The sequence below is a fragment of the Meles meles genome, chromosome 19 (assembly GCF_922984935.1).
Source record: "Meles meles chromosome 19, mMelMel3.1 paternal haplotype, whole genome shotgun sequence".
In the NCBI taxonomy this organism is placed as follows: Eukaryota; Metazoa; Chordata; class Mammalia; order Carnivora; family Mustelidae; genus Meles; species Meles meles.
The window spans coordinates 10,738,230-10,751,951 of record NC_060084.1 but is presented as its reverse complement, the minus strand read 5'-3'; the positions used below and the strand labels follow the sequence as shown (position 1 = coordinate 10,751,951).

The 13,722-nt window shown below is 38.3% G+C and overlaps 1 protein-coding gene across 2 annotated transcripts in view; it reads left to right on the top strand.

Annotated features, from left to right (window-relative positions):
• CNTNAP4 (contactin associated protein family member 4) overlaps nt 1-13,722 on the top strand; it is a 260,192-nt gene that overhangs the window by 161,748 nt on the left and 84,722 nt on the right. For both annotated transcript variants that reach the window (XM_045989410.1, XM_045989411.1), the window contains exons 7-9: nt 693-836; nt 4,345-4,606; nt 11,908-12,057. In XM_045989410.1, coding sequence (XP_045845366.1) covers nt 693-836; nt 4,345-4,606; nt 11,908-12,057 — 556 coding nt within the window. The remainder of the gene's footprint in view (nt 1-692; nt 837-4,344; nt 4,607-11,907; nt 12,058-13,722) is intronic.

The following is a 13,722-nucleotide window of genomic DNA, read 5'->3' as shown; positions in this document are numbered from 1 at the left end:
AGGTGATCTGACTCACAAGAGCAGACTTGGGCAGATACTCCTGACGCTTCATCTTCCTGACGATACGTTAATCTACTCTTACAGAGAGAGATTTTCTTTTTTATCTGAAATGCGTAGTCACTGATTATCACATGTAGGAAATCTCCAGGAGATCATATAAGTGAATACAGAATGTGTTGCATGTTTTTTTTGTTTGTTTGTTTTGGGGTTTTTGGTTTTTTTTTTTTGTATGTGTGTGTGCTGTAAGGCATCCTTGAGCAGTGTAGATTTATGAAGAGGTTGTAGTAATGAATAGATTATCAATTGATTAAAATGTGCAAATAACCAATATGTGCCGGAAATGTAGATAAAACAAAATGCCATTATAACCAGTTATGTTATTAAACAGAGCTTTACCGTGGATATAAAGCTGCCTTTTGATTCATCAACCAATAAACATCAAATCCAGATATGATTAGTAACTTGTAAGAATAATCAAGCTCTTGTGTAAATGAAAACTGAATGCATGTAAATTTTTCAAATCTGCATTTTAATTTAAAAAAATATCCATATGAAATTAGCAATATGGCAGTGTAGTGATGAAAAATTGATTAATCTGTGGTGATTAAGTCTATAGCTGCTAATCATAATTATTTAAGCAGATTATCAGAAAATCACTAAACAATATTATTGATGCCATTTTTCTTTCTAAGATCAGCTTTGGAGGGATTCCAGCACCTGGAAAATCAGTATCATTCCCCCATAAGAATTTTCATGGGTGTCTAGAAAACCTCTTTTATAATGGAGTAGATATCATTGATTTGGCCAAGCGACAAAAACCGGAGATCATCGCTATGGTAAGAGAATCCTCATGTAAATGAATGAGTGAAACTATGTTACTTTTCCACACAATAAAACTGCTCCATTTTTGGATTCCCACTTGACACTATGTTTTAGAGATTACTCTTTTAAAAATTTTCTCTGCCTGGCAATATGCATAGAAAGGATTAATCCCATCTGAAGAAATTATAATGCACAGGCCAGGATTATTTTTATTTTTATATGAAGTAAAGCATTTTTTCTTTTTACAGTTGGTAATTTAATTTTGTGATGTTATTACTCCAGGGGACTAATTTCTTTGCTGTGTAACTTCCTTAATAAGATATTCCCTGACAAACTCCCTAAATAAGCATACCAAGTTCCTGGAATTAGTTAACATCCATGTAGATTAGAGAGGCACTTGAAAACCTGTATTCTGCCATGGTCATTCATAACAAATAAAAGAAATGAATAGGCTGTTACAACACTGCATCTGCCAGTCTGCCCCAATAGCAGCGCTGGTCAGGGTGCATTATATTCTAATTCTGTGGAAATGCAGCAGATTTTAAGTATGACTGTACCGGTCAGGGTTCAGGCAGGGAAGCAGCACCACTATGAGTTTTATGAACAAGGGATCTATTTTAGGACTTGAATCTTAACAATTGTCAGAGGAACTGGAATGTGGAGGGCAGCTGTCAGGAAGAAGAGACAGAGCAGAGCGAAGGAGAGCCAGGACAAACTGGAACAGACCAGCTTCTCTGTGATCATCCTTCACTGTGTTTTTGTCACAGGAAAAAAAATTCTTTGGAAGGAAATGGCTGGCATTTCACTTTTGATTCAGATACCACAGAGGCTTCATTTTGGGCTAATTCTTCACCAGAACCAGGCATGGAAGGGGATTCTGGGAAACATGGTTTCCAGTTTAACCATGACAGAAAAGCCGACACACAGATCATTTCAATACATTTCTTTAATTGTTCAAAACTGAGGATGTATCCATTTAGGCTCGTGCCGTGTCAGCCAATCCCAGAGCATATCGTGGGAATATTTACTGTTTACCAAAGATTTTATTCCTGATTCTCTGTGTGAATTGGTAGTATTTATGGAAGTATACCATCCAGAAAGATTTTTAGTTATGTTTTTATAAAAGGGAAGATGATTTAAAAGGAAAATAAAAATACTGTAGATAGATGTGTATGTTTCATTGGCAAAGAAGTTTCCAGAAACTGCTCGTGCAGCTAACACCCACCTTTCATGGGCAAGAGGATTTGCTGCTTGCAGGGTAGCGGGTAGCTGTCCCAATGAAGCATCAGACCAAACTGCAGCTGGTAAAATGTTAAAATGTTTCTAGTTTTACGAGGTTTGTTAGTTTCTAATTGCCTTTACATTATGGGTCAGTGTAATTTACTCTCCCACTTTTGTTATTTCATTCAGTGGGACAATATATTTGTCCATAAGGAAAGCTAATTCACTTTTAACAGAATCAGAGTATAGCCAAATATTTTTGTTTAACCAAGACCAATGGTTTAATTCCAATGTGTATCCTTCTAGGTAAAGTCAATTTCACTGACTTTTCAAATCTGTATTTGGAAAACATGTTAAAGATTACTTTTAGGAAAAATAAATACGTTTATTGTCATTTCTGAATAAGGAACGTGTTTAATTATTTCTAAATAATTCAGACCTTAAAGTTTTTTAAATCCTTAAATACCTATCTATTTTACTGAATGAGCAGAATAATTTATATATATGTAGTATTTTAATGAAAATTTATGCAATTCCAAGGTATCTTGAAGATCTATTATAAAACCATTAGATGAGAAATAATATATGTTAATCTGATGATACAGGCATAATGATAAGAAAAGGCCAAAAATGTTTTAAAAATAAAGAAATGTTGGGATGTCTTGCTGGCTTATCCTGATCTTTGGGTTTTGAGTTCAAGCCCCATGTTAAGTGTAGAGATTACTTAAAAGTAAAATCTTTTAAAAAATAAAGGAATGTAAGGAATGCATTACACATTGAGTGTCCAGTGTAAAACAGAAAAGGAAAAATGTCACCAAGAACCCAGGGAAAGATGACCATACTATCACAGGATATGAAGAATCTTTAAGCTATATGGCAAGGATTTGAATCTTGATGTTGTTAGCAATTTGTTGTTTTAAACCAAGGATAATTTGAGATCGATAAACATAAGGAAAAAACAGACCATTCTGAGGAAAGCTGGTCTGAAAGAGCCACAAACTCGTGAAAAATGCTGATTCACTGTTGGTCAGGTAAATGCAAGATAAATAAAAATGATCTCTCATGTTGCCATTTTGTCATTGAACTTGTGCAGATTTAAAAGATCTGTAATACCTATTCCTGCCAAGGATGTGGGGACAAGGATATCCTTGTATATTACCAGGAGAAATGTGGAGTCCTATAACTTCTTTTTGGAAAAGAAGCTGGAAATATTTATTAAAACATGTAGTTATATATAGTTCTGTATTTAGAACTCTCTTCTGTAGAACTGAAAATACACATAGGAGCATGGGGAGTTATTTATTATAGCATTATGGGAGAGGCAAAACCTGGAAACAAAGAATAAGCATATTAACAGGAAAATGACTGAGTAAAAGTTGGAATATTCACATAATAGAATATTATGCAGTCAACAAAAAGAAGGAATTAGACGTATGCCAGATAACTCAAAAGGATTTCCATAAGATTTTTTTTTAAAGATTTTATTTATTTACTTGACAGAAAGAGATCACAAGTAGGCAGAGAGGCAGGCAGAGAGAGAGGAAGGGAAGCAGGCTCCCTGCCAAGCAGAGAGCCTGATGCGGGGCTCGATCCCAGGACGCTGGGATCATGACCTGAGCTGAAGGCAGAGGCTTTAACCCACTGAGCCACCCAGGCGCCCCAGCCATAAGATATTTTTTAGTTCTAAACATTTAGCTCCTATTTTTGTAAAATAAATAATACTTAATGTGCAGGTATATTATCAACATATATCTTAAGTGTGTCCTTATGTACATACAACTGAACATAAAACTGAAACTGTCTCTATATATATTACATATAAATAAGAGATCCAATGGGAAAAGAGAAAAATATGAAAAAATACAGAAGGAAATATAGTAGCTCATTAATATTGGGTACATTATGGGGTGGGTTAGAACCAAAGGCATCAAAGGATGAAGGAGAAAAGGATTTCACCCAGAGTCCAGGGAATGGAAAGCCAAGGAAGGATAAGAAACAAAAATTGGCTTAAAGAAATTTTTATTGACTTCAATGGCATTGAGTTAGATGCCTTTATAGAAGCTGAGAGCTGGGGGAAAACGGATTTCACCAAGAACCCAGGGAAAGATGACCATACTATCACAGGATATAAAGAATCTTTAAGCTATACGGCAAGGATTTGAATCGTCATGTTAGCAATTTGTTGTTGTTTTAAACCAAGGATAATTTGAGATCGATAAACAGCCTTTGTGAATACTCCCATTTCTATTACTAAAATGATATGAGCCATTCTTAAAGCTTTTTCTTTTGCTTTTTTCACAGGGAAATGTGTCGTTTTCCTGTTCACAATCACAGTCTGTGCCTGTGACTTTTCTCAGCCCCAAGAGTTACTTAGCCCTGCCAGACTTTTCCAGGGAGGACGAGCTTTCGGCCATGTTTCAAATTCGAACCTGGAATAAGGCAGGACTTCTGCTATTCAGCGAACTTCACCTGGTTTCAGGGGGTCTCCTCCTCTTTCTTAATGATGGAAAACTTAGGCTGAATCTCTACCAGCCAGGAAAACTACCCAGAGACATCACAGCAGGTAATAAGTGTGTTCCTGCAGGCAAAGCATATGGGTTTGAAAGATTTCATTATCTCTTGGTCCCTTTTCCATAAAATTTTATGCATAACCAAAAAATTAGTATTTGTTTAATAAATGAATACTTGAGTTAATAAGATTATCAGTGCTCTGCCTTACAGGACCTTGATTTCCTATTTCCTTTTAAATATGGCTTCGACACTAGCAGTTTTTATTAACCAGACGATAGTTACGGGGGAATAGAAGTGTCCTTTCATGACCCTCTTGCCCACTCCAGGAAATGTGTTTTGGGAAAAAATGTGAAGGACTTTGAAATGGATCCAAAAGCTTACTGGGCATCTTCAGTGGAAGAGTAGGCTCTATCTACCACAGCTATTAGCCTTATCTGCTCTGTGAGAGAAAGCGAGAGGCCTTTCTTGGATCTGAATCTCTATCTCTAGATTTGTGTGTGATGTGACTTGATTTGCCGATGTATGCTGTACAGGGTTGGATATATTTGGGGAGGATGGAAAGATTCATGTGAAGTTCTCCATTTGGGCACCAAATAAGATTCTCTCCACTTCTAGGCAATACGGTATCATAGTGATTTGAAGTAATATAATTAAGGAGACTGTATGAGTATCTGGAAAATTAATGTCTAATTTAGGTCAGTGCTTTGGGTGAGGGATATTTTTGTCTCTTCATTAAAATTATATAGTTCTTGACAAGGGATCTCCATCACATTTTCATATATGTGGAATAACACCCAAGCCAAGCAACCAGAGGTCACATTGGGGTAAATTGCTACATCACTTTAATAAATGATCTTTAAAAAAAAAATTAAAGATGCCATTGTAGTACTCCTTTATATTAACTATGACCAAATTAATAGAATATGACTGAGAGAGGAAAAATCAGTTAGATTACAGTCAGAAACTAAATATAGGAAGAACAAGTATACAAATGGATGCATAAATGCATAGTCTTTATGTATCTTTTTTGTTGTTCAACATATCACTGCAGTTTAAATGTGGGAGCTGAAAGTTCAATATTAATTATAATTTTTAACAGCCACTATGTTGTGACTTTTTAATATAATGCTCAAAATGTGGTAGATTTGCAGGCTTGACAAAAGGAAATAATCAGTGCCATATGAATAATTAATAGGCTCCCTAAAACGAGGGCCTAAAAATGTAAGCTTGTCATGAATGTGCAGTTTATTGTGATTTATTTGACATCCTAAGAAGTGGTTATATTCATAGCCTTCTTTCAAAATCTTAAAGAAACTGCTTCAGTACAGTGTTACTATAGTGAGCCCCATGAAGTCAGTCCATTTCTAAACACATTACAGGCAGGAATATTTATTAAATTACTAGGCATAGGTCTGTATAGATAATACTCTGAATGATTTAAAAATCTCTAAATTAATGTTTAAATTCATATATAATATAACCCATTATGGCATCAGAGGACTCAGTGTGACTGTTTCCATGGCTTAATAACAAGGAGTCTTGACTATAGATGAATGCCAAGATAGGAAAAATCGTTATACTTCAGATTATACAAGTAAGCCTTGACTTACCAACTCCCCCACTCCCGTTTCTCCAGTTTCTTGAAAAATATTAATTTTGGCCAGTTTCAGTGAGGCAAGCACCATTTGCAGTTGAAAATATAGTGTGTAAATGGTACCAGGTGGGTTGTTCATTGGTTTTCTTCTGGGGGAAGGCTTTCACATGTACAATGTCCAAGAATTAAGTCCTTTGTCAGAATGTATTATAATGACTGCTTAAAGGGAATCAGATACTTATTGACGGATTTGTATATTATGTCAAAGCTTTGCATTCTGTAAGGGTGGCTCAATTTTTCTTAGCTCCTGAAGATACAAATCACTAATCTTACATGTTTTAAAGAATCATAATTTTTCTATCTTTTGCAGTGGAATAAAAATGAAATTGTGTTGAGAAAGAACAGAATTATCCAAATCTTTGAATTAGCAGGATAAATTTTTAATGTGATATATACAGTTTGGCAAATTGTCACGTGGAATTCTTTGAAAATACTGTGTCAGCCTGTATGATTTTTGAAATATTAAAGATACTAGTCTAAATAATGAAAGATATTAGCAGTATTACAAAATTCTTCATGACACAAAATATTTCCAGTATTTGTCGCTTTTATAGATGTCAAACCAAAAATCGTTCAGACGGCATCAGGGACCCAACAAACAGTGTGCTTATATTTTCCTATTTAAAGCAAACTCATTATTGTAGGATTTGAGATTTCTGCTATGGTTTAGCATTTCTGCTTCTGCTTTTGCCTATGAAAATCAGGCCTATAAACCGGCTTCTTGCTCTTATGGGCAAGGCCTGGAGATGCGGGGTTGCAGAATAAGAGATTTTTCTGGCATTTTTCATTTACTAGACCTTCGATTCTTGTGGCCCTGGCAGAAGAGCAGCCCTCTTGATTTGCCTAACCCAGGAGAAGCCTTGTTTCATCCCACCTTCTTCCCTTTCATTGTTAGCATATCCCTACCTTTCAGACTGTAAACCTGTCACTCCCTGCAACTCCCTCTTTTCTCCTGAAGTGATTGGCACCAGTGATCTCCATATTTCCATCTTGACAAGAGCCATCTGGTTGTCTGGAACTTTAGTTCTGGTTAGTGAGTGTAGTTAATGGATGTAGGAATTTCTGACACTGTTTCAGAGCACGTAAAGATATTTAAGAACAAGAAAAACCCTTAAGTTCCTCCTTGAGCAAGAGCCTACATATTACCACCTTTGCATCTTTGCCAAGAATCTACCCTGTACAGCAGGCTTTTTTTTCTTTATAAAATCTTATTTCATAAGTAAGTATTTATATATAAAATGAGTGTTGTGAGACAGTGATGGTGGCTAAGCTGTCACAGTTTCTTTGTAGCAATTTAGAGTTGATACCAGAAGATTGTGTACAAGGAACAGATGTAAGTCACTTTCCTCCTTCTGTATTTTGTGTGTTTATGTGGTTGGACCTAATTAGGGGAGAAAAAGAGAGGGAGGGAGAGAGAGAGAGAAAGAAGGAGGAGGAGGGGGAGAGGAAGGGAAAATGAAAGAGAGGGAGAGAGTTCTGGTAAACAGTCGTGTTCTCCCCTACTACATATAATTGCAAACACTTCTATTTATTTTTCTATTCTTTCATTATTCCATTTAGAGTTGTCAGTGCCTTCCACCAAAAGTCTCAAGTGAATATACCTGTAATCAAACGAGTTGGGTTTATTGATTATTGCGGCAAGGAAAACACACACCCTAGGGAGCCATGGGTGTGTCTTAATATGGGGTGTTAAGAATGATTTATTGTAAGATTTTGGGTTTTTAGCTGATTTGCGGGGAGATTTCGAGGAAGTGGAAAATTCCTCTGGATTAAATGCTGCTAGGAAGTGAGGCTTAGCAACTGTGTGATGAGGTGTCTTTATAAATCTTCTCTAGGATGTAGGAATGAAATAAGGCCAAAGCTGTAATTGGTAATTGGTATAAAAAAATATAAACTCGGTCGTCATTCATATTATCCAGAAGAGGAAGTTTGGTATTTTTGTGGTTTTTCCCAGTAGCCTTGTTATTACACAAGATTACATAAGATTATAAAGTCATCTTGATTTCTTTTTTTTTTTTTTTTTTTGGTCCAATTTCATTGTCATCACAGAGTTGCCTTGACTAATATTGGTTTCTATGAGATTGTGCTCAGTGGGAGAACACCAAGGCCTAGCCCAGTGTGCCCGCCAAAGTCCCATACCACCAAGGCCTTGCTCAGAATGCCAGGCTACTTCCCTTGCTGTTTGGGGGCTGCTTTTCGCTTTCTCAAATTTAATTATTTATAAGAGCAAAAAAATAAAGGGACTGTTTGTCCTGTAGGCAGAGAAGAGTATGGGTTTTGGAATCAGCTTACCAGCTGGACAGTACCATGGATAATTTGTTGTTCTTACTTGAGCCTCATTTTCCCCATATTTAAAATGAGCATAATACTAGCAGTGTTGAAGATGAAATATACAATGCATGTAAAGCACACAGTACTTGGTATGAAATCCATAAAAACTGTTATTTTTTAAAACTATACCCACAAAACATGTCCCTCCCCCAGATTCAAAACTTAGGAGGGATGGGAGCAGTCCTTGCATTAGCATTTACTTACCTAACATCATGAACAAGAAAAAGTACAAATTCTGTGATTCTTCTCCTTCCCTTCTTTCACAGCGATGTGGTCTTTAAGGGGCTCCCTCTCATCAGACCTAAAAGCGGGAAGGAGTTGTACACTTAAAAAAAAAAAAATAGAACCTAATTTTAAAATGATCCTTTCATTATGTCATGTTAAGAGAAAGAAACTCATGGGACTTTTCGTTGTTTCATTTACATAATAAATCCCACTGATGGGTAACAAACAAACCTCCCTCTCAAAAGTCAGCGGTGTCTGTTGTAAAGGAGGCTTGGGAAGAGCTTTCCAGTGGCTCCCCTACAAACAGTGCACAACTTCACTACATGCTAGCTGGTGAGGTGGGTGACTTCACTGGGTCAGATGACAGAGCCGTGGTCCTAGCAGTCTTTTGCTGGGAATCTAAACTGCCTTCTGTATTGACGGAAGAAATTCCCGAGCTTTGACTTTAACCCTGCAGGCTGCATCACCCAGCAGATACCTGGAGCACAGCTACTCAAAGTTTGGTCCCTGCACTAACACCCATTCAGTGAAATATTTGTTTCCAAGAGGAGCATAAAACTTGGCGTTAGGTTCTTTTTTTTTTTTAAGATTTTATTTATTTATTTGACAGAGAGAGATCACAAGTAGACAGGCAGGCAGAGAGAGAGAGAGAGAGAAGCAGGCTCGTTGCTGAGCAGAGAGCCCGATGCGGGACTCGATCCCAGGACCCTGAGATCATGACCTGAGCTGAAGGCAGCGGCTTAACCCACTGAGCCATCCAGGCGCCCTTGGCATTAGGTTCTAAGAACGTGTCAGAGCAGTAAGGTCTTGCCATGCCGTCCAAACACATGGACGCTGAGCTTGTATTTTTTTTTTTTATTTAATTGTTACTAACTTGCCCTCAATTTTATGAAAGTATCAGTCTGCTCTAGGCCAGGAAAGAAAGTTCATCAACACATACAGTTTGAGAAGCATGGTCCTGGACGGGTAAAAAGCCTAAGATAACAGAAGCAAAGTGATGTTTACAGGCCTGTCCAACCTTTAAGAGAGCCAATAGGAGGCCGTGGCCGTGCATGGTGGCAGAGGGAAGGTGGGAGGTGCCTTTGCATGTGACGCAAAGCTCAGTACGAGGACTTTCACTCTAAATGTATCCTCTTAAAGGAAGCTCTGGATGACAAATCTGGGGCATCTATTTTAGTCCGATCTCATCCCGTCAGGGATTACGTAACTCTTTAGGCGTCTATTTCCAGAGCCCACTCTTAGAAAATGTGTCTAAAAGTATCTAACCTACATTTTTCATTTTTCAGGTCTTTCTCATTATCTTTCACAAACCAAGTCAGTTGGGTCTTTGAAAATCTTTTTTGCTTCCTGGATGTAGTATAAAAATGAGCTTCGGTGCCCAGGATGGAATTTGCGTTATACTAAATAAATCCAGAGCAAAGAGCTTAATCGCATAAGAGAGCTTCTACACATTTCCTGTCTGAAAGCCTGTGGTTGAAAATGGCTGGGGAAGTAAAGAAATTGTACATTGTACATAATATCAGAAAAGAGGCCATGACCTTTGGGTTTAATAGAGTACTTCTATTTTAGTTTACTAATTTGATATACAAAATCATATAGCATTAGGTATTCAATGGATATAAACCTTACTGGTAAATCCACAATAGGGATGCTTAGCTTCCACCTGTCTGCTGATACTCAAACACAGAGCCTTTGTAGACTTAATTCCCTTTAAGAAGGAAAGGGCTAAATCATCTCATGGGTTCATCGAACTAGAGCTGCCATGGGAGGGATGGGAGATTGTTTTTTAGAGGTGAAGAGAATACTTTGATTTTTGATTAATGCAATTTTTGGTTATAGAATCTTGAAAAATCCAGGGAAATATAAAAATGAATAAAAACCACAATTTCCCATTACACAAAAATTACTCTTTCTATATAGGGATATTTCCTTTCAGCTCTACCCCATATTTATACAAAAAGTAGGATTATCATTAGATTTGTGTGTGTGTGTGTGTATATATATATATAGTTGATTCTCATTATTTGCATTAGTTATGTTGTGTAAAGCCATCATGAACATTGAATTAGCAAATATTGAACGGTTATCACTCCTAGGGGAGTTATAGGGTTAGGTTCCTGTGACTTTCTGATCACAACATTTTTGTTAACTGGTCAATATATAACCTTGCTTTCTCTCTATCACATAGAGAGATAAGGTGTCAAGATACCTTATTTGATATATATTTTTGACCCATTGTGACCAGCTGTACTATAACCAATGCCTGAATAAAGTTCATATAACATGTATATTTTCTCTGTGAGGCATTATTACAGCCTTCTTGCATTTAGGAACACCAGACAGTACTTCATCAGTATGCCTGGGGTCTTTTAAATGGAAAAATCACCAACCAAAAGCCCAAAAGTGTGGGAAATGTGCTTACCTATGAGAGCTGAAACAAGCATTTGCTTGTTTAACCTCCGCTAGAAACACATGTGTCGGTCAACTCAATTTATTCACTGCTCTGTGCGTTTCTGTGAATGATTCCAAAGATGCCCTGAGTATTGATTTTGGGGTTACAAATAAATTATGGTGAGTATGTGAATTTGCAAATATGGAATCTACACACCATGAGGATCGACTATATAAATGTGGTTTCACATACTGCTTTATTTTTTTAAGTTCATATTATATGGGAAATTCTTCAATATTCACAGTCATTTTTTGTAATGATTGACTTGATATATGTTGCTAAATATATAATATTATAAAAGATGACTACACAAAAATGTAAAAAAGCAGATACATCATTTTATTGGGTCTAACCTAGAATTCTGGAAAATATGCTTTTCCTAAAGCCCTCCCTGTAAAAGATAAATTACATGACGTAAGCTAAAAACTGTCCATGCCAAATAATTGAAAGATTTTTAACCACTTAGGACTTTGTCCAAAGTTGGGGATTTTGTGCTTTTTATTGAGGCCCTAAGAAAGGAATAACGTACCATTTTCCACAAGAGGGTACCCACTTGCCTCCTTTTCCTGTCTTTCTGTATCCTTTTATTAATATGCTGAGTGCTATGGGCGATGTGTATTTTGTTTCTGACTAACTGCTTATACTGTTCACTGTTGAGAGAGATCTCTTTAACTGGTTTTGTCTCCCCCAGGTGTTGGATTAAGTGACGGGCAGTGGCATTCCATCTCCTTATCTGCCAAACGGAATCACTTGAGTGTGGCCGTAGATGGCCAAGTGGCCTCTGCTGCTTCTTCCCTGGGGCCTGAGCAGATTTATTCAGGTGGTACCTATTATTTCGGAGGTAAGAGAAGCAGTCAGGCCATACGGGCAATTGACCCATATTTGCAATTACTCCCCCCTTTGTCTTGGAGATGTCATCATGTTTTAATCAATGCAATAGTATGGAATAATTTCTTACTTTCTTTGAACGTGGAAATGTTGAGTGAATCAAGATGACCAACTATGACCTAAGATGCATTTCTTAGAGGCGGATCTACTTATGTTTACAATGTTGACAATGAGAATGATTGCAAATAGTCAACCCTCTTCCATTCTTACTTTCAAACTTTGTTGTATTTTCCTAGTGTTAAATGGTTCTTATATGGCTTTTTCAGGTTTTATGGGCTGATTTTATTGCAGTATTTTCCTGCACATGGCTCTTAGCTCCTCTGGAGCATCCTTATTGCTTTCCTACTGCCCAATGCGGAAAGGCAATATTATGCCAATGGCAAATAATCTAACCTAATTAGCCATAGAAACCTCTGTTCATTGCTCAGTAATAATGCACTGATACATTTGATGAAATTAGGGCATCAACCTTCAACACCAGGCCATCTCTCCAACAGAACAAAAACAAATGACGCATTTACCTGTCCTGGATGTTTGATTGAACTAAAAGCTCTGCAAAGAAAACCTTGGAAACGGAAATGAATCTTTACCACTGGAAATTAAAATAAAATGTGATTTGCCATTAGAAAGGCAAAGTTGTAAAACTGGTAGTAAGACTTATTTCTAATCATGATTTGGTGGGTTTATTATTGCTGTTATTTTGAATTTTAATAGTCATCTCTGTGTAGAATCACTTTTGAATTTGGTGGCAGTAGCCCAATCTTTATTATTCATCAGTACAGTACAGATTTCTTCTAAGAATTGAGAGTAAGCACACAGACCGTGCATCGGTCATATGATACTAAGAACAAACACTTTCTGGGCTACCCAGGGAGGGGTCCATGTCGTAACTGATGTCTGGAGCCCTCGATGTCCTGCAAATGAGGGACGAGGATGTCCTCAAAGCCCTCGCAGCAGGAACCCACTTGGGTGGCACCAACCTTGACTTCCAAATGGAACAACAGTCCATCTGCAGAAGGAGGGGTGATGGAGGCCACCTCATGAATCTGCGGAGGAACTGGGAGACGCTTCTGCTGGCAGCTCGTGCCACTCCTGCCGTTGAACACGTGGCTGATGTCAGTGTCCTCTCATCCAGGAATCCCGGCCAGCGCGCTGGGCTGAAGTCTGTTGCTGCCACTGGGGCGACTCCTACTCCAGGACGCTTCACCCTTGGAACGTCCACTAACCAGAGGGAGGCAGCCTTCTAGGAGCTAGACTGCTGGTGGTGACTGATCCCCGGGCTGACCACCAGCGTCTCACAGAGGCGTTCACCTGCCCGCCACCATTCAGTGGAGCACAGGGCTCTCCTCCGTGCCACGTGGACAGCTCTATCCCGTGCAAGAACACGGGAGCTCCCTCCGTGGGTCCGAGGTGGCGGATGCTGGCCGGGGGTGTTCTGCGCATGCGTGGACTCATTTCCCGTGACCACCCGGGCGAGGCGTGCGTGGTCGCTTCTCCTCCAGAGTTGCCGCGGGGTTGACTAGCCAGCGCAGACGGCCCTGAAGACGTCGTGACCAGGGAGGGATGGGTGGACTGCTCCAGCTCCTGAGCCCGCCGCAGCTCAGCCTCGGCCGGAAGT